This window comes from Vanellus vanellus (assembly GCF_965231255.1).
Source record: "Vanellus vanellus genome assembly, chromosome: 7".
NCBI classification, from domain to species: Eukaryota; Metazoa; Chordata; class Aves; order Charadriiformes; family Charadriidae; genus Vanellus; species Vanellus vanellus.
The window spans coordinates 15563732-15588563 of record NC_138912.1 but is presented as its reverse complement, the minus strand read 5'-3'; the positions used below and the strand labels follow the sequence as shown (position 1 = coordinate 15588563).

The 24832-nt window shown below is 40.3% G+C and overlaps 1 protein-coding gene across 1 annotated transcript in view; it reads right to left on the bottom strand.

Moving 5' to 3' along the window:
- SLF2 (SMC5-SMC6 complex localization factor 2) overlaps positions 1 to 18545 on the bottom strand; it is a gene marked incomplete at its 5' end in the record, with an annotated part of 30368 nt that extends 11823 nt beyond the window's left edge. The window contains 10 exons of the mRNA XM_082486412.1: positions 1430 to 1505; positions 2954 to 3056; positions 4925 to 5092; positions 5357 to 5473; positions 6461 to 6543; positions 9408 to 10552; positions 11817 to 11874; positions 12881 to 13584; positions 14032 to 14075; positions 18436 to 18545. Of these exons, the coding sequence (XP_082342538.1) occupies positions 1430 to 1505; positions 2954 to 3056; positions 4925 to 5092; positions 5357 to 5473; positions 6461 to 6543; positions 9408 to 10552; positions 11817 to 11874; positions 12881 to 13584; positions 14032 to 14075; positions 18436 to 18545 (2608 nt within the window). The remainder of the gene's footprint in view (positions 1 to 1429; positions 1506 to 2953; positions 3057 to 4924; positions 5093 to 5356; positions 5474 to 6460; positions 6544 to 9407; positions 10553 to 11816; positions 11875 to 12880; positions 13585 to 14031; positions 14076 to 18435) is intronic.
- Positions 18546 to 24832: the final 6287 nt, after the last annotated feature.

Here is a 24832-nt window from a genome sequence, read left to right as displayed (position 1 = left end):
CAGAATAAGCAAGAAGGCAATATTTACTTTTAAGAGAACACATAAATTACTGTTCTGTGTAGGTACAAGTAAGAGGGCGTTATCATAGTGGGAATGGAATTAGAGCTAAATAAGATTTGAAAACAGGCAAGTTTCCTAGAAGAGAAGTGTTAAACAGATGGCATTCACTTATTTGACAGAAATAAGAAACAATGCTCATTGCAAAAAGGGCCGATTTGTATGATGACTTGTGTCTGAAAGTCTGAAAACTGAACAGAGGATTCTCTGCAGGACACTAAACTAGCAAGGTAACATCAAACTAGTTGCAGCACTTTCCAGACAATAACAGAAGTTGCTAGAATTCTGAATTGGGTCAATTTTATGTCTTAGAGCTAAGTCTGCAAGAAAAAAAACACACAAATATAATGGAACATCAAACTCAAGACAACAAAAAAGATGCATCCTTAGTTAAGCACTGGAACAGAATGTCTCAAAATGATTTAAAGACTCCACAGTGGCAATTTTAAAGTCGTTAGACAACTTTCCAGGAGCTACTGTAGCCTATGCAACCCTGCTCCAAGGTCAGTGATCTGCTGGGATCTCTCCCAGCCTTAATTCTTTGAATGCTCATTCATCAGCTTGAGCTGTTCATTCAGAATCAAGCTTAATTACAGGAAGGCACAAAATAAAGGAGGCTACATTCCCTCTCATATCAGCTCACAGTCTGATTTCAAACAAGATTCAAAATACGGGGTACAATTTGGACAGACTTGAGCAAGTACTTCAAGAGAACTGCATTAATTTAACAATGTTAACTGGTAGGCTTAAATGAATGGATCTGAATAAAGCGAAGACATTGAGAACATAAAAAAGGAAGTTGTACTGGAGAAGTATTTGAGACTAAAGATGAAGGCAGGCAAAAAACACAAGGCACGAGCAGCAGTGTGGGCTGAAGCAGATCCTTGAAAGTGTTTTTGTGCAGGTGTATGATTCTTTCCGCTTTTGCCATTTATCTGGAAACTAACCTATGCAGTACTACATACTGGATATGACTACATGAAAAACATCTTGTATAAGATGTTAAGCTATGAAATGAATGCCTGAGTCTTCCAAAGTAAAAGATGGAAAGGATAGTAAACTTTTGAGCAGACTGGGCTCCTCTTCAGGTCAATTCTATTCGCAAAATAAAAGAAGTGAGTTTAAAAGGCTGTGTACTGGATGCACTGCTTTGCAATTATATGCCAGGACCACATCCTGTGGTACAGCTTGCACACACTCAGCAAAGACCAACTCCTAGCCTTTGTGCATTACGTAATTACCAGAAGAGGCTAAATTCACACCAGAGTTATAGAACAGAGCTGCTGCCTTTTACTTCTTCCCCAATACTTTTCTATACTTAACAGAAGGGAAATAATTCAGGTGGTTAGTTTTCCATCCTTCAAATACTCACCATTTTTTAGTGTTATCTCCATCAATCTGTCTAAAATCTGGGTGGAAACACAATAGTCAGGATGAACAGACATCATCTGTGGAGAGAAAAGAAGCTACATGTCAAACATCAAGTAACATGACGGCATTAGTTTTCTTTCAATTAGAAAAAGTGAACCAACTCTTTTGTAAAATAAAATAAGAAACAATAACAGAAAAAAAACCAACCCCAAAGCCTCTAAAGCAAGATACACCAAGGAGAACAGACTATTGTGAATATTGATTATTTCAAGCAGGGCACAGAAATGAACACTTTATATGCAATATCAGAATGCTACAACCCCATGTTAAATCTGTTGGTTCATAAGAAGGTACTGAGGGTTAAGAGAATGGAAAGTATGTATCCCTTTGGAACCCATTTGCATCTGTGATGAAATCGAACTCCTTGATCAGGAGCAGGGGCAACAGAGTTAATTACAACCTTTTCCAATCATGACCAAGTTGAATATATGCAATACTAAACCAAAACAATGAATTCTTAGTTTTTTCATGGAACTCTTAACTACAAAAACATGACTATGAGGTACAGTTCAGGTTTCCTGGAGCACTTCACTAGTCCAGCAAAAAACCTCTCCTCTTCTCCCTCAAGTGCTGGACAGTTTCCTGCTCTGTAAGTGAGCTGAATTGGCTCACACTTCCTCCTTATTAGACGAACACCAAGGCTCACACAAGGGGTAGACGGCAATATTTTTACTGGCTGGAAGGAAGGACACAGAAGCAAAATGTTTCCCTTTTGGCAAAAGCAGAAATCCAGTCAACAAACCTAGGCTGCAATTTCACAGGCTCCCTTTTTTGTTTCAGGCACAGTTAGAATGTTGCAAATAACAACAAAATGGAGACTGGAGAAGCGCATTTTTGTGAGTAAGAGAACAATGTTATAGACATGGAAATAGACATGGAAACAGACATCTAGAAAGCAGGAAGCCAGCACACTTCCTTTGAGGATGGTTCCAGACATTTTCCTGAGCCATAACGCACATCAACCCTTTCCACATGAAAATTATCTGGTAACAAGGGTATCTCTGATGATTTACAAGGTAATACATGTAGAAATGGTACTTTTGCATCTTTCGCATACTGCAACATGTTTGGGATTTTTTTTATTGTTTTTTAAGGGTGGAAGGAAATAAGATTAACATTTGCTTGTTATTTGGCCCACACTATTATAACGTGAAATCTCTTCTCACCTAGCATGTCCTGTGCACTTTTCAAATGCAGTAACACATATGAAGATGGACAGGGATGTGCAACTTTGCAGTCACTCAGGAAGCGTGGAGAAAAAGCTATCCCTAGTACTTGACCCCTAGTGACAATTAAAGTATTTCAGACTGCAAAACAAATCAGAACCCAGAAAGAAAAGATTTAAAAGTTGTTAACCTAATGCAACAGATTCACAAACTTGTTCTTATTTTTCCCGCTAAAACTGCCTTCCAGGAAGAATATTATACTTGGACAGAGTATAACTGCATGAACAGTATAGTCTTACCTGGAAAAGCCACTTTAGAATTGGTATGGGACACAAGATACAACTGTAAGCAGAACTCAGAAAACCATTAATAGCTAAAGAAAGCTGCTGTGTTATACCAGAACTGTAAGACAAAGATGGGGGTGGGGGAAGAGGAGAAAAAAAAAAAAAAAAAAAAAATTAGTGGTTGAATCAGCACTTTCACAAAAGCTTAAGAACTTCTCCACCCCTCAGATCATCATCAACAGCAAAAAAAAAAAAAAAAAAAAGAAAAGAGATCTGAACATCCAAAACAAATGTTATCCTTATGCTCTTATGTATATGAAATACTAAATACTACAGTAATTAAACCTTACTTGTGATTCAGGACAACTATCTTTTTCTCCAGAATGCCATACTATACAATTTGGAAACATCTGTATTAGTAGAAAATAATAGCTTCAAACAAACATTGATTTACACTACTGTACTATGAACCATTATGTCTGTCTACACAGATGGGCTGCTATGCTCAATGAGACCAGTGAACAAGATTTTTTTTTTTTTTTACTGTTCTATGACCTTTACCAACACTTTTAGAAGAGAAAAAAAATATTTGTTTGAAATTTTTAAAATAATCTTTTAAAAAGCCTGGAGGCAAACTAATGCAATTAAAAATCAATCCATCTAATCTTACTGCGCAAATTTGTGAGGTGCAAAAAGTAGCTTTTGGAAGAACAGAAAATATGTCATTTTTATTACCGAATTATTTTATCTTTAGTCTTCTTTCAAAAGTCAGGTATGTCATAAGCAGCTGAATTAATCATATCCAGTTTCCCACATACCCTTCTTTAGTCTCCTCTGTTCTCAGTATCTACTAAAACAGGCAGCGCTGTTCAGAGATCTGTATCCTAACTTCTTCATATACCTTCTACCTGTCCGACTGAGCAAGTGGCTAGGAAGACATCCACGTGCCAACTGGACAGCCAGTACATGCCAGCTGTGCCAACTGGAAAGAATGCGGGAAGAATGCATAAGCAATTAAATCATAATTGCCTTCTGAGAGGGATGATACGTTTAATTCTCATTCCTCTAGCCATTGATTTACAAGATAATTTTGAAGCTTATATCCTTGTGATCTTCAAAACATAGTGCTAGAGAGGCCTGAAGCCAAAAGGAGTGTATCACAAACATCACTTCCCCAAGAGATGAGGAAAAGTCATCCTCCTCCTCTTCACATCCGTAACAGCACATACACACGTATACAAAATCCTTTAAGACAAAATGAATTCTCTCAGTTTCACTGATGCAAGTTTGGAATAAAATGCCAACTGAAATAACTAGGATTTTTCAGGATTTGCAGTTGTGGAATTAGGCAAGAGTTTGTCCAGCTATTTGTAGCCTGACAACCTCATAAATACGGAGCACAAATTCTGATGAGAATTACAGAACAGTTGTTTATGCACATACAGACACACTGCTAGCTCAGTGACTGAATCTAACAGATGTCAGAAACCGACTTTCTGCAGTCCTCATTATGTGGATCCCTCAGTCCCAGGCCCACACAGGATGAAAACACATAAAAGTCTTTCAGCAGACATAATGCAACATTAGCAGGTCACAAATCGGTTCACCGCAAAGGTCCTCTTTCTGTTTTAGGATAGTTAAGCTTTGTTCATTGTAACATTTCACTTCTACATTTACCTTCCACAAACTGGTCAGATTATCAACAATAGCCCAACACAGTAGAAATATGGAAGAGGCTAGAACACCTATTTTTTAACTTATGTCTAAGATGTTTTTCAAGAATTCCAAAGGAGGAAAGAAGGGAGCTTCAAGTAACAATTCACTGTTCTGTAAAGTTAACCTGGAAAGGAGAATTCCAGGGAAAGGGAGTCAGTCTTGCCTACTTAGTAAGACGGAGCTCATTTGCATGCAAAGGTATTATTTTATCTTAAAAACTGCTAACACTGAAGAAAATTGTACAACACAGAGTGAAGAAGATATTCTTACCTAAGAAGGAGCTTTTCTATAGGATTCTGAGGGACAAAATGAAAATTCCTCAAGTCAAGGTTATGTTGATTGAAGACTTTCCCACAGGTTGATAAATCAAATATATCTTCTCCAGGGTGGTAGTCAGGTATGGCATGAGCTATTACTGAAAATTTCTTTATAAATGCTCTGTAAAATTCAAAATTGCTTCTATGAATTAAACATTGAGAGGCTTTTTTCTGGTCGAGACAGTTATTTTCAGATGAACATGTCAGCCTTATGTGAAAGCTGAATTGTTAAGATACAGTAATGTCCAAGAAAATCCACCCAACCCCCAAAAGACAACAAAAATAGTTCACATTAAACATTAACAACAACTGATGGAAACAGAGTAGAAAAAAAAGGCTAGAAAAGTGAAGAACTAGATTTAATTGGTTTTGGAGTTGGAAAGACCTGTGCTCTTCTGAGAGATCTTCATCTCCACTGGCATTCTCCTCATCTTCTCCATCAGAAGAATCAGTTTCCCTTTTTTGTATGTCTTCCTGTAACCGCTTTTCTAGTTCATCTACCCTGAAGTAACAGTAGCAGCAGAACGTATGATCACCATTTTATTTACAATAAAATATTTACAATAAAGTATTTACAGTAAGACAACAAATTTTAAGCTCCGAATGTCAACCTAGGAGTCAGTAGGCAATTCCACATGGCAAAAGCATGCGAGACATTGCATCTGTGGAAAAAGCAAGCACCTTCCTATTCCAAGATACAAAGTGGATTTTTCCCAAAGCCTCATGAATTTCCAACAGCACACTGAATCACTAGTTTAATCAGAGACAAATACACTCAACCAACTTCTGACAGATTTTTTTGTAATTGCACAAAACTGTCAATCTTCTGGATTTTCTTTTAAACATTATCCTAGTACTTTATTTGTTAAATAGTATTAATTATAGGAGCATTTACTACTCAATAGTCAGTTGGCCCATAGTTACTAGGGTATTTTTAAATAATGCTAGGGTATTCTTTAATAAAAGCAGTTAATCACACATATATACCCATCATCACCACCACTTGCCATTAATACATATACCACATCACACTTTCTACCCCAAAGACCTCTTGCAAGAACACTCATTAGTTCTGTTCACTCAACTATGTAACTGCTCAGATACTGATAGTTTACACAACTTCGGAAATCAAAACTGAGCTACAAATGTCTTTGAAGCAACCAGAACAGTCAGTCGACATAAGTACTTCTATTTCATGCCTGACCAGCAGCTGCTAGCTGGCTCAGTGACCGACAACTAAGGAATTAGTAAATTTAGTCTGGCTCTTTGGGGATATTCAGATGTATCACAAATCATTTATTATTGCTTGGAAGAAGCCTCTCATTCAGCTTTTACAGTTAAGCCGCACTTGTAGGTCCCACCAGATGTATCTAGCGTCAGCCAGCATAGTTTGCTGCCACCCAAACTCCATCAGTTTCAGGGAGATAAGGTAAATCTACGCTTCTACAACTCCATCCCAAAATTTTCAAAGCAGCTTTTAGAAACAAACCTTTTAGATTCTTCTTTCTCCTTCAAGAGATGTTCCAAGCTGTTCACATATGACACCTGGCTAACAACAGGAGGCTTAGAAAGCTGTAAATGAAACAAGAAGAAATTAGAAAAATACCACAAACTATCAATTCCTTCAGTTAGACAATAAACATAATCAAAATAGAAACCTCTTCCAATTTTAGTATTTTACCTGAAGATAAAAACTCAAAGGAGACCCTGAATAACAGGATGATTAACAGTTTAGGTTTCTCAGTCCCTTGACAATTTTATATAATGGTCAAATCTCTCTCAGTGATTAATTTAGAAATAACTGTGCTTCTCTATGGATCTGTGCTTCTCTCCCTGGGGCTGACTTCCAGCTAACCTTCACAAAGAGCCTTAGCATCAGAGGCCTTTTACCTCACAGCTTTATCATTATCATCCACTGAGACTCTGGGAATCTGCAGTCTCGTGCATGAGACAAGAAACTCCAAAAATTATTCACTACCTCTTTGTTACTTTCAGGAGTCCCTAGAGGGCAAAGCACCAGTGTTCACTAAATTACGTCCAAAATCAGACAAAACAAAGCTTCCAATCAAAATCCTAATACAAACCCAAATTAAGAAGCTATTAAGTAGAATTAAAAACCAAACCAAAACAACACACAAAGAAAATCTCAACCACTAGCAAAATTAGTTTGTTTTCCATTAGCCAGTGTTTTATTCAGCTCATAGCAGACAAAGATTTGAAATCTTTTACAGCCACGATTCAGTTCCTTGGATAAGTATTGCCCTTCTGACACCACCTTCTTAAATTGCAAGCCTCTTACTAGCAACAAAGCTTCTTCCTATGAGCTCCTTCATTTTCAAAGAACACAATTCAATAAGAGCATACCCTCTCATTGGGGATTTTCTATTACCCAAAGGTAACAGAAGTTAGTTTAAGAAGTTAGTGTCCACCTGCTAATAAAAAAGCCAGGTAATACAGCATTATTTTTTGGTATTCAGAGATATCTTTCAAATGTAACAAGCAGCATATCTTTGTGTGGAAAATCTTGTGGCAAAGCTGAAGACCTCTTACTTTATTTTGTATCTGGTTAATACGTCTGAAACAATTGCTGAACAACTGAGGAATCAAGACTTTATTTGAATGTGCATGGATGCCACTTCTTCAAGAGGAGAAGAATGCTAGTATATGTAAAAAACATGGCCATTGAAGTTTTGGGACAGTGCTTAACTGTTTTGTCTTACTTGACCATTAATTATGCAGAAAAAGGATAGGCCAAATACTGCGGTCACATACATGTTCCACAACCATTTGATCTAGGCTGCATCTCTTTATCACTCAACCATTAATTACATAGACATGTTGGTTAAGATTGTGGAATATATACATAACCACAAAAGTCTGATCTATAACACGCTTGCATAATGAATTTTAAGGACAGATAAAATAATTATGGCTGTTCAACATCTGCCTACGGAGATAGAAACCCAGTCAACAAATAAACAAAACGGTTTCAGAGATTTAAAAACAGGAGGAGAGGAAGACGAGAGTACTTAAAGAGGTATCCTGCTGTTTGTTTTATACTGTAGAAAAATCACTGTGGGCTGACCCCTGACAGCAGCTAAGCACTGCACAGCTTGTTCATTTCCCCACCCAGTGAAGCAGGGAAGTGAATAAGAGCAAAAGCAAGAAAACTCATGGGTCAACATAAAGCTAGTTTAATTAGTGAAGGAAGAGGGGATAAGGGGGAAAAGAAAAAGTGATGCAATCGCTCAGCACGTCCCATAAGCAGAAGGATGCCCAGCTAGACTCTGAGTAACAGCTACATACCAGACCAACTCCCCCTGCTTGGTTTTTATTGCTGAGCATGACACTATGTGGCATGGAATATATCCCTTCGGACATGGGGGGTCAGCTGTCTGGGCCGTGTCCCCTCCCAACTTTTTGTCCACTCTGGCCTAATCACTGAAGGGACTGAGTGGGAAGAAGAGAAAGCTTTGATGCTATGCAAGTACTGCTCCACCATAGCTAGAAGTGTGGTCTCTTATCAACACTGGTTTTGTCCGAAACACACAGCACCATACAGCTGTTATGAAGAAAAGTAACTTCAATCCAGCCAGACTTCATACAAAATCTTTTTATTTAAATGCAGCCACTTCCAACCTTGTGAGGAATGCTACACTAAGTCCTACTGCAGGACCTTCCTAATTAAAACATTATTGTAAAATAAAACTTCAAAATCACTACTTATTGACAAGCTATTATTGAAATACTAACTTTCAAAACCACAGATCAATTCATCACCATAATATCCTGTAAACTGGGATTCAAACACTTCATCTGTCCCCTTGTGAGCAGAAGTAGTCATTGAGCTTTTTGAAATACATCTAATTTCCATGAAATTCAACCTCAAAGAAAACATCACACTTACAGATCAAGAACTCATCCACAGATTTCTGACAATCACAGACTGTGACAAGGATGACTGGAGACTAGCACACAGATCTCAACATCTAGATCAATTTCCTCTAGTTAATTTCAACTCATAAAAATCTTACCTATCAGGAAAATGAAAACATTAGACACCCTCATCTTCTACATGTAACAACCTGCCTGTTTTTTTGGGCAAAAAAGCAAAACCAGAATTCCTAAAAACCACCAAAAGACATACAGCTAATGCACTCCAGCTGCATGACCCATGTTTCAGCCATTCCAAGGGAAAGCACAGTAACAAGCACACACTTTCTCTGACTACGTTGCACTGTACAGCATAGGACCCTTAAGCTGAGTAACCAATTTTGCAGGCAAATAACTCTGAGTTTTCATGCATTATGAATAAAAGAAAAAATCATATAAAAAATGTAACGTAGCAAAGTTGATGCAATGCTTCTTTTTGGTTTTTTTTTGTTTGTTTGTTTGTTTGTTTTTTTGGGGTGTGTTTTTTTTTTTTAGCCACTTACATGAAGCTTCACTAATGGAGTCATGGTGTCCTGCAAAGAACTGTCAAGACAAGATTCTTCCAGGGCTCCTTCCTGCAGCTTGGGACTGGAAGAGAGAATTTCTTGCAGTGGCATGAATACTACTTCATCATCATCGTTGTCATCATCATCCAGACTGTATTCCAAATTCTCATCTTCACTATCAAAGCTGCTTTTTGATTTTCTATTCAACTTGGACTTGTCTGTACAGGTGCTTTCAACTTTTAACTCTCCTGAGAGTTGTGAAGACATATCGCCACTGTCCATGCATCCTTCTTTAAGAGACAACAAAAGGGGAACACTTTTACCAGTCTCTTCTGAAAGTGCAAGTTTCCCAGAAACTTCCACTGAGCAAGAATCAGAAGCATCTTCTGAAGTCTTGTCCTCTGTTTTTGAAAAATTGTTGCTAGATTGAATACTGCAAGCTTTACTGTGTGTGCATCTTTCTGGTCTTTTCCCATGTTGCTCCTTCTTAGCATCCAATACCTGAGATAAGCCAGCATTCTGGAGATGAGATTCCACACCTTCTGTTTGTGTTAAGTGGTGGGGAGAAGGCAACACAGTACTTTTTTCCTGAGAAAGAGGAAGGGACTTGTCCAAGAAAAAGCATGAGTTAGATGCCTGCAATTGATTCTCTTTGGTATCCACAACAGAAATGTGGTTATTCTTACCAGGACTGTGTGCAGAATATGAAGATGACAAACCTACAGAGGGACAATTATTTCTCTCATTTTCATGGCCTGAGTTGAGGTATTTCTCTGGAAGAGCAGAGTCGTATCTAGGTAAAGCAGCAGCCTCCATTACTTGCAGAACATCATCACAAGCAGACTTTAAAAGAATATTTTTTACAAATTCAGACCTCCTATTTTTGCATTTTGCAGATGATCTACTAGAAGCGGGGTCATTCAAACTTGATACTTCAGATTGATTTGAACTGTCTGCATCCACACTCATGGCAGTGCGTTTTCTTTTACCAGGAAAATCTATTTGTTTGGATTGCCCAGAAGAAATCTTAGATGTAAGGCAGTATGAAGGAACAGACAGGCTCTTCTGCATCTCAGACATTCTCAGTGCATTTGGAGAAGATCCCTCATGTTTTGAAAACTGCTTTGGTTGAGATGGGTCATCTACAAAGTGTTTAAGAAAAAAGTAAACCACTGTTGTCATGTTAAAAAGATAACAATAGTAATAAAAAAAAGTCAAAACCATAACAGCTTACCCTTTAAAAAACTAACTTATGTTTAAGTCAACTATGACTGAAATTTTTACCAGAAACTACAATACTTTTATTCCGCTTGAACACAGTGGACCACAATTAATATTTAGCTACAATAATAATGCAACAATACAGTATCAGCTAACTTGGAAATGCAATTAAACCCTTTTATTTTTAAAGCAGCTCAGTAGCCACTGTAGAACACTTCCTATACACTAGGATCAATCAGTCTTTGGAAACAGACAATAGCCCAGTTGAGGTACGGGACTGGAAGGAAGTTTCTGCAATTACATATATGATTATTTATAATGAACAGTATGAAAAGTATTTTGGAAAGACTGCAATAATTTTAACAGTGCTCATAAAAAAGCATTCAGAATATGATGAAATTTGTTTTCAGGCTATGGTTCTATGGCACTGAAGCCCACCTTCCTCACCATGCTTTTCTGCTTCCTGTCTTAAGATGGCACCAGCACCTGGACACTTCATGGGAAGCTACTTAATGGAGCTAATATGACTGACTTCCCAACTCGATTTTCAGCCAGATCAGCTTCTCGCACCACTGGCCAAGTCCCAACGCTAGCACAGACAGAAAGTGAAATACTGCAGCAAAGAGTCCAATAGGTTTACACAGCCATGGACCCACAATATGGGAATATTCTCCTTGGTTTAGGGGTGCGTCCCCCCTTTTTTTATTTTTTTAAATCATCCTGCTGACCTAGCTCAAGCTTCTATTCACATGAGCTTTTTACATTCAGTTCTACTTACTGTAGAACAAAAAGCAACAAGAATACCAGTTAAACTTTAGTGTTCAACAACAATGTTCTTTTTGGATTAAGCTGAAAGGCAAAATTTGTTAACCACCACAGTGAATGTGGATCTTCCAAAATGCAAGAGAAACCATAAAAATAATAATGAATTAAGGGTTTAAGACAAAAAAATAGTAGTACTTCTAATTAAGTTACAATCTGTTTTTCACCAAAATTCCAACTTACTTTTAAACCTCTTCAAGCTTGCCATATATTAGAAATAACCTTGACTATACAGCAGTCTTTTTTTTTTTTTTTTTGAGAGAGAGAAGACAGAAATATGTAACTTCAAGGAAAAAAGAAGAGAGACGTTAAGTGATAAACCCAATTGTTTAATTAATTCCATATTATCAGCACTACTTCTACCTGAGGCAGTCTCCCTTGAACCAGAATGTGGTATTTCTCTTAAAGGACATCCATTTCCCTAAAAGTAAAGATGGAGAAAATAGAAGAGTTAATCATATTCTTTTTAAAACCAGGTTGTTGATGTCTTGGGTCAAGTGTCAAATCCAGCACAGACTTAGTTCCACGCACCCCTAGAAATATGGTAATATACTTCTAGACAAACTTAAAACACAGCTGCAAAGATCTCAACAAAAGAACTCTCCACAACCCGAATTTTATATCTTTTCTTCAGATTGGCCTCTGGTTCTAAATCTCTCCACTTATAGAGCCATTAGCAACCCTGGGCTATATGGCAACATAACTCAGCTGGCTTTCCTCAAACTAATCATTAGAAACTTAGATAACAAAATGACAGAAAGCACAGACAAGCAAATACAGAGGGAGGGATGCTAAGGAGAAAAGGAAACACGAACTAGACAATCTCCCTCGTCGTGTCCCCCCCCCCCCCGGCTCCATAGTACATTATGGAGGCACACATAATGATCTCCCTTGCAAGTAACCAGCAACCTTTTAAAGGGTTTTCTTGGTTGGTAAAAAAAAGTAAATATAATTCAACCGGTAATGAAATACTGCATACTTAATAGGACCATTCCCACCTCTATCTAAATACTGTGGCTTAAGTGCATAAATCTGAACTGTTATTAACTGCAACTTCTAACTAGCAGAAATTTGCCAGGCTGTTCCCTTCACTACATTGTAAGAAAAAACAAGGTTACAAGACATTTAAGATAAAGACATTTTTTCTACAACATACAATTTAAAGGTACAATTTCCATTGCACTTCCATGCTTGCATCTAACCGAAAATAACTCCTCTGCTTTTTAACCAGGATTTCTCATTTAAGAACCGGCTTAAACCCAAGCACAACCTAAAATTTAGAAAGGAATAGCAAAAGAGCCTAAACTTTTGTTACATTTGAAAAAGGCAGCACCAAGGACATCATCCTACATTGAGGGGGGGGGGGGGGGGGAAATCACATGCACAACATCACTGATATCCACCTTTAACAACTCTTTTAAACACACCTGATATGTTACACTTGTTCCTGAGAATGGCTTTACAGCACGTGACTTAGATTGTTTGATTCTATGTTTCTTCTGCTTTCTTCCTCTGCAGAGAGCTTCCAGTGACAACCTAAATTCAGAGTCAGTTGGAACGCAGGGCAATTTCACGGGAAGACCGGGATTTTGGCACAGAGATGTGCTGCTCACAGTGCCAAAAGCACAGGCTTTTGGAGTATCAGCTTCTGATGATGAAACCCATTTATCAGAGTCTGAGCTAGTGTCTTCTAGATCCATATGGTCTGTTTTCTGTTCCCAACTATTTCCTCCAGAAAATGGTGCTCTTGCTACACCCAGACACTTCTCATTTCTTCCCTGTTCTGACTTGAGAGTTTTATCCTTTTTGACCAAGAAAGAGCTGCAAGACCCTGCAGTAATAAGGAGCTTTTGAATCACAACTTTTGGGTACAACGAACCCAGTGCCTTGCATGCTCTGCCATTCTCCAAAATGTTTAGACTGTCCTTTTTCTCCTTAATTCCTCTCAGAAAGGCATCAATCACAGGACTTGTGTTTGGTGTTTGGTCTGGCATCTTTTTTCTTCTGACCTTCTTTGGAGAAGATATTTTCTTTTCAAAATGTTCAGTGCATACAACTGACCGTCCGATTCCTGCATCTTTTACATTTCCTCCTTCTGGTGAACACAGAGTTTTGTCTTTATGGCCAAGGTCTAAGAGATTAAAGAAGAGACAAATTACTCACAATCACAATATTGGAAAAAAATTATCTCATTGGACTGTATTACTCGATATTTTTTTTTCTCTCTCACATGCAATCCAAAACGAATTTACTTAATAATTTAGTTTTTCTAGTGCCATGTGATTTATTTCATATCAAAGAACTGCATGATCTATGTCACATCTTCAGTTCTTATAAAGAATCTAGCTTAAGTGTGAGACAAAAACTTGAAGTAATAATACATCACTATTTAAAGAAATAAATGTTAACAGGAAATTAACATTTCCAGTTATTTTTAAATGTGTGCATTTTGACTTATTTGGTAAGTTACACATCATATTGCTGCTCCAATTTGGAATAGGATTGGACTATACTTCTGCACACTTACATAATTAAGACTCAGATAAATATCTTCCACTAAAAAAACCCACATATTTACCTTGGTTTAAAACTGGTTTGAAGAACTCCGTAATGGTCTGGTTTCTGAAGAGAAAACATAACTTTATCTTTTTAAAAGAACAATACCTAAATAACCATACAGTGACTATTGATAAAATGCAAACACTGTAATTTATTTCTACAGATCTTTTTTAATGCCTGCAGCTCTTATTTCCGATAGCTCTTTATGATAGATCAGAGAAAGCAAGCATCATCATCCTCTTCACCTTCTAGTCTTCACTCTGGTTGACTAATGAAGCCAACCTGTTAGTTTCCTCACTCAAACTGTTTCCTTTATCATCCTAGTAAGTCTTAACCACTCTTCCTGCTTAAACTAAGCTTTCTTAAATGAGACTGACCTCACCAGTATCCAGTATTCTAGACAAGACCTCACCAGTGCTTTATGTGATGGTGTTAACAACCTCCCTGTCTCCACTGTCAACACTTTGAGTTGGTAATGCCTATTGCTTTTTTTTTTTTTTTTTTTTTAAAGGTGTTACAGTGGTAAGCAGCTGGCCTTCTCAATGCCACCAGTGGCCAAAACCTCTTTAATGCAATCAAGTCTAACCACAAAGTTCTATCTGCAAGTTGTAAAGTTCAACTAATCCTACAACTTTCTTCTTGTAGTCCAAAACCCTTTGTGCACCACTGTTTATTGCTTTTTTTCACACATCTGGTGCCAGACTGGGATGCAAATTCCTATCTGCACTATTACCAGACTTCTCAGCAGGAACTTGTACCAGCACTGCCCCTTAACAAAATACACGTCAGTGGCCTCCCTCCCAGCACACGTTATGGGCATCTTCTGGCTTCCAACAGAAACATCAGTCTACAACCATCTGATTTTTACACATACACAACAAGATAATTAATAGCTTTAAATCAGAGGTCTTTTCTCTGGCAATAGTAAGCGGAAAGTGAGAACATGAAGGCATTTCTCCGTGAGAGAACGCCAATTCTAAAAATGGGCACATTGTCTGAGTAATGTAAAATGTGAACATTAAAGTACATCAAGAACTACAAACTGGCTATTTTCATCTTCTCCCACGTAGCAAGTAAGTTTACTAACTATTTCAAAGCTATGCTTATGCCTGTTTTGGAAGTGTCTCTTCAAGTTCCAACAAGATACTGGTGTGAGAAAGCAAGAATAACACAGGTTTCTTCAAGACTACCTTCCATCTTTTGTAATCATTCTATGCCTTCCAAAACAAAGCTATATTGTTACTGTCTGTGTGACAGTGATTACAACAGCAAAACTTATTTATTTCAGATTCTAAGCTAACATACTCAAGCATCCATACATGACTGTGCTTCCACAGACTCAATAACCATTCTTGAAGTTCAGGCCAGAAGAACCCACTGCTCACTTGTTTAAACAAAACTTGGATTTCATTTTGAATTTTTCCGTAAGCTTGTTACTTTCACTTTCGCATTTTCTAACATGGCTTCTGCTTTTTTATCACCTATACAAATACAAAAAGCTTTTTATAATGCATTAATACTTCTTTAATCAGGCTACTGGCAAGCAGTGATGTTTGAGAATACAGTAACTCAATGAAAAGCCACCTGTAATCAGAATATATGAGCACATAAAACTGTCTTTTTGGCTTACCAAAGAGAGCAGAAAAACTACTTGTCAAAGACTACTTGCCTCCAACCTGTCCCAGCTTAATCTGATGTAGGCCAAGATAAATCCATTCTTCCCACATGCGGAGCAACATAGTCCCCAAATTTCAGTTTAACAGAAGAATCAAAAGGCTAAACTGCAGGTTTATTTGCTGTTATTGATGTTGCTGACTGATTAGTCTTTGTGCCCTAGACCACCTCCCACTGACACCCTGACCTCACCTTGCCATGCAAGGCTCTCTCCACCTTGCATTCCTCAAGGACACTCCCAATGCTTGTGACTGCTCTCGCAGCTGCAAAATCATCCTGTGCCCACAGATTCTTGCACTGCTTATCTTTTCAAAACTCTTCTATTTTCCTAACTAAGCAACTGTACTTTTTTCTTCTAGTTCAAAGCCCCATCTGCAACACCAACCACTGTCAGCAGTCCAACTCTCATCTTCCGTTACTTCTTAGATTTCTCTCCACACTTAAATCTTGAAGACAAAACAAAACCAAAGCCTTCTGCTATCTTCTTCCTTCTTTCGCAGCCACTGGTTTCGAACAATTGCTTATCTCCCTCCCATATGCACTATCTCATTGTTGTATCCTTTTGCTGTCTTTTATTCTAAGTCCGATAGCTTTGTAACAAAATGCATGTTTGTTCCATAATAATACAAAGCCTCGTATAACATAACTGAGAGACTGGAGGCACTACCACTAAAAAAAAAAAAAAAAAAAAAAAGCAGCTTTTTTTTTTCCCCCGTGGGATAAAAGTTTAACTTGAGCAGAGAGTGATTTGTCTTAGAGTGTTTATCCACTGACATTTTCTACTTTGCATTCTACTGCTTTTTGGAAGAACAAGGGATAGGAACTGTCCAACTAAAACAGAGTAATAATTTCTCGATTGTATCACAGACAAGGAAATGTACTAGAAACTTGGACAAAAAAAAAAAAAAAAAGCAAAGAGTGAAAAAAAAGAAAGCAGGGGATACAGTGCAAGGAGTAACATCACAAAGTACTGGGCTTTCCAACCTGCTTTTCATATATATGGAAGTAGAAAAAGAACATGTGATTTTCTATGCGAACAGGACCATAACTGTTCACAGACTATTCACAGGAGGATTTCCACTATTGTTTTAATAAGAGGTCAGTCAGCCCTAAAAGAATGAAGAACTGATAAAGCAACGATAATTACTTTTTTCCATTCTCTTTTACCTGACATGAAAGTCACAGTTGTTTAATGTATCTTTGTCAACAATTATATAACTCTGGTTAACGCTTTTCAGCAAAATACATAAGTTTAGCAAAACATATTTATCTCCATTAAAAATTATTTCATCATTTTTTGTGATATCTTAATTGAGACAGCAAGGAGACCACTAAAAAAATGGAGAGAAGAAAAGTCAAAATCCATAAATGCATTATCTCGTTTGACAAAGAAAAAAGCTGCACAGCCAGGAGATGCACCTAGCAGACTGTCCAGGTCTGTCAAGATTAAGTGCACAACCTGCATCAAAGAGGGAGTGAGGAAATTCTTTCACTTGTTTAAAAGACAACCCCTGACCATTCTTTAAAAGTAGTTAGTGTTTACAGCCTTATCAGTGGTTCTCTCTGATTAGACAAAAACTGTACTTATAAAAATCTGTTCTGGAAACACTAGCGATAGCACAGAGAAAGCAAAGCCACACAACAGAAATAAACTACAAAATGCAACTATATCTTTGAGAAAATGGATCATCTTGAAAAGCATTGTAGAAATAACAACAACAAACCAAACAAAAAAAAGAAAGTCCCACATAAAAGATCACTACAGTCTTTTAGAAGACCAGAGCAAAATCAAAACATGGCGTGGTTTCACTTTCGTGGGCAAAAAGCAACACAGAAGTGAAACTGAACTTTTACCTTCTCCCTTTCAACCAAATGTCAAGGCTATCAAATGAGATCAGCAGAAAAGAACAAAACAAGGTGCTGCTAACGGCATAAGAAAATTATGACTTGCCTCATACTGCAAGAAACAACACTTATTTAACTTTCAGCCTCTGGGAAACCTCATCAAGTCTTTGGCAGAATTTGGATTTCTAGTTTTCAGGTTCGTCATGTCTAAAAACTGTCATTGACCACCACTGCCTTGATTGGAGACTTCGCCCTCCAGCACTGTCAGCAGTACAGTTCACAGCTGGGACAGGCTTGAAAGCCGAGTCATTGACAACTGAAGTTCTCTCTTTAGAGCCGAGCTGCTGGAGCCCACCTAGGCTCTACAGGTAGGCTTGATAACAAACACAGAGATGTAAGACGGGAGCACATATGGCTACACGTAGGAGGACTCGTGTACTTCGAATGATGTGCTGAAGATGCTAGTCAGAACTTGGCCAGACATCTTCTGCAGTATCTTCGCAGGCTGTCAGGCTGCCTGGCTACCAGGCGCCGCCAAATAAACAAACTACCACCACCACATGAGAAAAAGGGCCAGCGCCTCAGGGCTGGAGCTCCCAGTACGGGTGAGGAGGACACCGGCCGCCCCTCGCGGCTGGCACACTCTCTCACCCTCACCTGCCAAGCTTGGCCGGGACTGAAAGGCTGGGGCCGCTAACAGCACCGCGAGGCTCCCGCAGCCGCCGGTCACCTGCCCATCAGCCCCAGCCCGCCGCCATGGCGACGGCCCCTCCGCGGTGCACGCCGGGAACCGCGCTGCACGCCGGAAACTGAGAGGCGCCCCGCCGGGTGGGCGCGGTGCCCGGCGGTGGCCGCGGTCGCCACCCATACCCCCATCCGCCCCTCAGCCGCTCCCCGCCGGTACCTGAGGTCTTGGGCCGTCTGTCTGCCCGCGGCCGTCGGCGTAAAATGGCGTCGGGACCTGGTGGCGGGCGGGCCCCGCGACGGCACACCCACGCCGAGCGGCCGGGTCATGGTGCGGGTTGCCCAGCTGACCCCGCGCAGCGGAGGAGAACGGGGAGACCAGCCGCTCCCGGCACCATAGCAAGGGCCCCCAGCCGAAGCGACCCTCACCTCCGGGGGCTGCAGGCGGGAGGAGACGGAGATGGACTTGTTTTTAGTCTCGGCCGCTGATTGGCTGAGCGGCTGAAGTAGTAGCACCTCCCGTTGGTTCTGTGCTGTCAGGGGCGGGACGGGGAGACGGAGCGCGGTTGCGATTGGCTGCTAAGAGAGCGGGAGGTGGGCGCGTAGTTCGGCGGCCGAAGGAGGGCGGGGCTGTTTGGCGCCCGCCTCCAATTCCCTCTCTCCGATTGGTGCGCACGGGGGGGGGGGCACTTCCGGCGCGAGCGGGAGACACCGCCCGGCACCGCCCGTGTCCGTCCGCCGTTCTTCTCTCGGGGGCGCCCCGCCGGACCCAGTCTCAGCTCTGGCGGCAGTCAGTCTCTCCTCAGGGAGGGCCCCCTCGGCCCGGGACACGCGGAGGGGGGGGGGGAGGTGTTTGCTCTACAGGCAGCAGTGCCCTGTGAGGAGAGCGGCCGGGGGCAGCCGGTCACCCGCAGGCCGCATCGCTGAGAAAACCCAAACTACGTCTTCGTCTCGTCGCCGCGTGACAAAGTCAGAGGTGTTCTGAAGGTACAAAGCTGGGAAAGGGAGTAAATTCTCCTGAAATCGCCATCATCTCCACCAAAACAGCACGCGGCCTGCGCAGGCTACCCGAGCTTCACTCCATACCTCACCTTACACGCCACAACCCCCCTTAAAAACACATCCTTTGCGTGATCACCCCATGTGCTGCTGTGCGACCACATTTTAGACAAGTTTGGCCCAGGGTCAAAACCCCGAAGGACCAGATCTACAAGCGCAGGGAGAGCCAGTACTGCCATCTGTCGTGTTCTGTGCAAATTTACATAATTAGTCTCTATAAATAAAAGTTAGTGGTTTCAACACGTCTTCGCAGTGCGAGCTCTAACAGTTAAAAGCAGGCACTGCATGGATACAAACTGATCCCTGCCCTTGGTCTGCAGAAGCAAGAGATAACAGAGCTCACTGAGCTTCCTCCATCGCAACAGTGCCCTGAAGGTTATCTGGGGCAGTTTATGCTGAAATCAGCTTTGGTTTTGTTTATTTTAGCACTTTGTCCAAGAGTGGAGATGACCGAGGCCACTCTCTTGCTAATGTTTTTCTTGGATCCCGAAACACCAGGAGACAATGCACTCAAATGGAAAGGAGTGACCCATCCGATGTCTCTTCCCGCACCCTATCCAAGGGTGCTGGGTTTCTTCGTAGTAACTGGTGTGGGGCAATGTTTTGGATTTGTGCCAGAAACAGCATTGATAATACAGGTTTTTGTTATTGCTGAGCAATGCTCACACACAGTCAGGGCCTTTTCTGCTCCTCACACCACCTCACCAGTGAGCAGGCTGGGGGTGCACAAAAGGTTGGGAGGGGACACAGCCGGGACAGCTGACCCCAACTGACCAAAGGGATGTACCATACCATATGATGTCATGCTCAGCATATAAAGCTGAGGGAGGAAGAAGGAAGAGGGGGATGTTCAGAGTCTTTGTCTTCCCAAGTGACCGTTTACGCGTGATGGAGCCCGTCTTTCCTGGAGGTGCCTGAATGCCTGCCTGCCCATGGGAAGCAGTGAATTAATTCCTTGGTTTGCTTTGCTTGCATGAGCAGATTTTCCTTTACTTATTAAACTGTCTTTATCTCAACCCACAAGCTTTCTCACTTTTACTCTTCCAATTCTCTCTCCCATCCCACTATGGGGGGGTGTGAGCAAGCGGCTGCATGGTGCTTAGTTGCCAGCTGGGGTTAAACCACGACACCTAAGTTGGCTGGCCTAGGGAAAGTCTGCAAAGCAGAAGTAACAGTAATGCAAAACTGAAAGCACAAGTCAAAATGGGAAACTGGTTTCTGAGCATCAAGTGTCTGAGTCTGCCATGTAGTACACATTCCAACCCTCCCCCTCTTGTCCTTCCCTGTTCCTCAGTCTGATTTGCAAAAGTCCACATAGTTTCTGATGTCTTAAAACCCAACCTCAAAAGAGTAAAACATCAGCTGCCATCACATCACGTATTGTGCTCATTCCTTCACACATGGTCTTCAGCTGCGAGCTCTCTGTCCCAGGGACCATCTCTGACTATTATGTTTGTAAGAAACCTACCGGGAGGTGATCCCATTGTTTGACAACACACTTCAAGACCCACCATACACAACACTACAATCAATCCATGTTTATACTTGGTGTAACTTTCTTGAGCAACAAACTAAGAACAGTCAGGCTTGCTGTCATGTAGATTTGCTATGTGAAAAGACAGTAGTGTGTATCTGAATTACTGTCTAATAAAGTGTTAAAGCAAAGTTTCGTGCCCAGCGTTGGCCAGGAATTCCAGAAATATTTTTGTCATATTGAAAGAGCAGGTGAAATTGAAGTAATACAAATATTTGCTTTACCTTTCAGTTTAATACTTTAACCCTGCAAAACTGCAATAGACCTAGAGGCATTTTTACAGTTCCATGACCTGGAGATGTAAACAATTGCAAAAACTGACAAAACCAAAGAGTCAGATACAGAATGCAATGGTAAGTTTACAGGAAATGCGGTGGCACCAAGCAGCTTCTACAAAAAGTCTCATTCCAGCATTGGTGATGACAAGGTGAAGCTGTTTCTCATAATGAGCAGACAGCAAGGACACAAACCCCAGTAATTACCTAAGTAATAACATGGCTTATAGTAAGCTGCTTATGGCAAGTGTCTGAAATACAGTCACTGCAGAAGGTAGGGTACTGTGGCACTGAGGACAGTTGGGGAAGTAAGAAAAAGGTGCAACAGCTGTAGTGGTATCAGCTTGTTTGGTTTTGTTGTTTTTTTTTCCCCCAAAAGGAAAGTTGTACATAAACACATGCTGCTTAAACTAATACGTGCCCTACAGCAGTCATTAGGTACACAGGTACAGCTATCAGTACATAATCATAATACTCAAACTACTTTTTAAACTTATTTTAATTAGAATAACTCTTATCACTATCAATACTTATTCCCAAGAAAGAGGGAATCTTACTTTCCCTGACAATTCGGGAGCACTTCACCGCTTACAATTCCCTTCCTCCAAAGCAAAAGTTAAAAGACACTTACTTCATGCCTTGCTTCAAAGAAGTTGGAAAATCATTTGCCTCCTGCCCTTCTATTACTTTTTATTTCTATTAGTCCCTCTCATCATGCAGTCCGAACATCCACAAATAAACAGAAACTTTGAAAAAGTACAAATCTAGGAATCTCAATAAGATTTTACAAGTAGATCTGGAACTACGCTGAGGGTATTATGCCAGTAATTCTTTGCTATTTATTTCATCTGTTCCTTAATTGCCTTCCAGAATGACTCATGCTCACGCTTTTATTTTCAAGCAAAAGCAGGAAGTATCCCAGAATGCAGAGATTTTAAGCAGTATCCACAGGGAAATGTGTTGCCCACAGCACAGCTACATAGTGATGAAGAACTGTGATTTGGCCACAGCCTGTTAACATCTGAAATGTTATCAGTCACAACCATGTGATCTTTATTATAATATTTTAATGTAAATGCTCTAAATAGGGTTAAAAGCTATGAATCTGAAAGGCCACATAAGCTTTTGTCGAAGAAACAAAGCAGGCAAAATCAAAGCACCATTTCTAGTCTGAGAAGAAATTGCCTTTAGGCTTTTGAAAGCATAGTTGGACTTCAGGATTGTCCAATTTTCATTTCAATACATCAGTACTTTCAGCCTTTCTTCTAGAAAACCACCCATTACTGCAGAATTACCATAATTTAACACTAGAAACTAAGTATTTCTGAAGTCTTTGAATAGTAGCTGAAATCATACTGTAAAAAAACACCTCAGTTTCCTCACCAGTTTTCATTTGTTTTCAATTTCAGAAGCCACAGAGATAGTTAATACCTGAAATTTATTTGCAGAAAAGGAAGAAGATTGTTCCTTCCCCCTGTAGATCCCTCACACAAGGGGTTCTGCATGGAGTCACCTGCTCCTCTGGCAGAAGAGTCCTTTTCAGACACACTCCAGCTTCCAACCCTCCCAACAACTGCAACCAACACCTGTATTAGGTTCTTCTGCTTTGTAGAAAAGAAGCAACCAGAGTAGACACAACCGCCGGTGCACAAAGAGCCAACAGATCACTGATAGAGATGTTTAGGTATATGGGCCATCAGACATGCACAGCCACGGGGCCATCCTCAGCAGTCAGAAGAGGCTATAACCTTCGTTCAACCATTAACTCAAACTTCCTCTTCAAAAGATTTGTGAGAAGAATGGAGTTTTCCAGGGGGTGATTTGCAGCCTTGATCTAAATGAAGAAGGAGGTTGCAAAGTCACATAGTGTATGACATGCAGGGCACTGCGCATGGATGGCCATCTTAAGCTATGAACCTACCTCCACTTTATAAGATGACTGTTTCAAAGTTCCATATGAAATACCCTTATCACATTCTTTGACATTCTAGGAACCTCCTGTCTCATTAATGGGACTGTTCATTTCCACCTTGTTTTAATATGCCTGACCCCACCAAAGGCACAGCAAATGGTAAGTCATTCAAAATCATTGACCTTGTGCTACCTCAAGGGAATCAGAGTGAAAAGATAAAATAGTTTTCTGAAGTGGTAGAGGACCATGAAACTCTCCTGGAACATCAAGTACAAGAACAGAAGCAGACAGAAGCAAAGAAACAAGCACTGAGGCTGCAAAAGGAAGATATGTCTAAGGAACCAATGTAGAGTGAGAGGTAAGGGCAAAACCAGGTATCTTCATAAGTCTTTCCCCCTTGGAGTTTAAGTGTTGTAAAGCGCCTTTTCGCTGATACAGGATCAAGTCTGCGGAGAAATGGATCAGCAAGTATTTATTAGCATATCTTTTACTAAGCCATTATAATAGACTTATTAATAGCAGATAACCATCCAAACAGTAAATTCTTTCATGATTCATACACATGCAATCGCACATCGTTAACTCAGTGGGGAAGGGGAAGCTGACCACTGTGGATTTCTCAGATACAGAGGCTCACACTGATGTACCAGTGGCTTCAGGGTCACTGCTCAGAAAGTTGATCTGTTTCTGCAGATGCATATGTAATCCTGTGATCTTTTCAGCATATAGCCACCACCGCCACCTTGGATATAGCCTGAGTTACATGACCCATTGTTGATGGCATGTGTGCTAGTGGCCTCGTGTAGATTCATCTGACTATGTCCTGGCATCATCAGTTCCTGTGGATTCAGCAAGACTTCTTGGCTCTGCAGCTTATCTGTTCCTGGGACACTTTCACACACTGCCTCTCAGCACGTATTTTTCCTCTCTTCAGCTTCCTGTTTTCTGGTAACTATTTCTCCATCCATATGCACCTAAACATACCTATAGAGTACGTTTAAACTCAGAAGTGGGTTTTGAGACACGAGTGCTCCAGGTATGCTGTAGGCTGTTCCTCCCAGGCACAGCACAGGCAGCTCTCTCTCACCAACCACTATGAACACAGTTGGTTACAATTTGCAGCACAGATTCCCAAACCTGGATCTTCCAGAACACGGCTCACCCACAAAGCTCAGCATACCACCACTCCAGTCATGCATTTCCCTTATTTCAGTAGCAGGAATCACTACATTGTGTGTTGGCAATATAATGATGCACTTTGCAGGGAGCTCAACTCTCCAACACCCCAAATCCAAAGATTCTCATCCATCATTCTCCTTTATAGACATTTAAATAATTTCTTATATATTGCATGATGCATTTTCCAGCTTGTGATTATCTTCTACCATGCATTTTTCCATCAATTATTTTAATTACACATGCATTTAATCATGCTTTCAAGCTATATCTAATGCTTAGCTACTGGAAGTTCATGCTGTATATCCCAGTGCTACATTCAGACACTATCATATATGACACTTTTGTATCCTACCACAGGTGTTCCCTAACAAATACTGTTATGTTTGATGGCTGTAGATACCTGCATGTTAGCTGCTTATTAGTCATGCTTTCAAGCTTCCCCTTTGTAATAAGTAATTTAGCAAAAGAATTTTGCTTCAGCTAAAATGGATGCGGGCTTGCTATGGCTTCAGCTAAGATGGGTGTGTGCTGGCTATGCGTTTGGAAAAGGGATGGTGTTAGACAGGATATCAGATGAAAGCAACAGTTGAAAGTACCGAACCGTTGTAGAACAAAGGGTGGTGTAGTTAGCTAAGATAACCACAGAAATGTAAGGAAT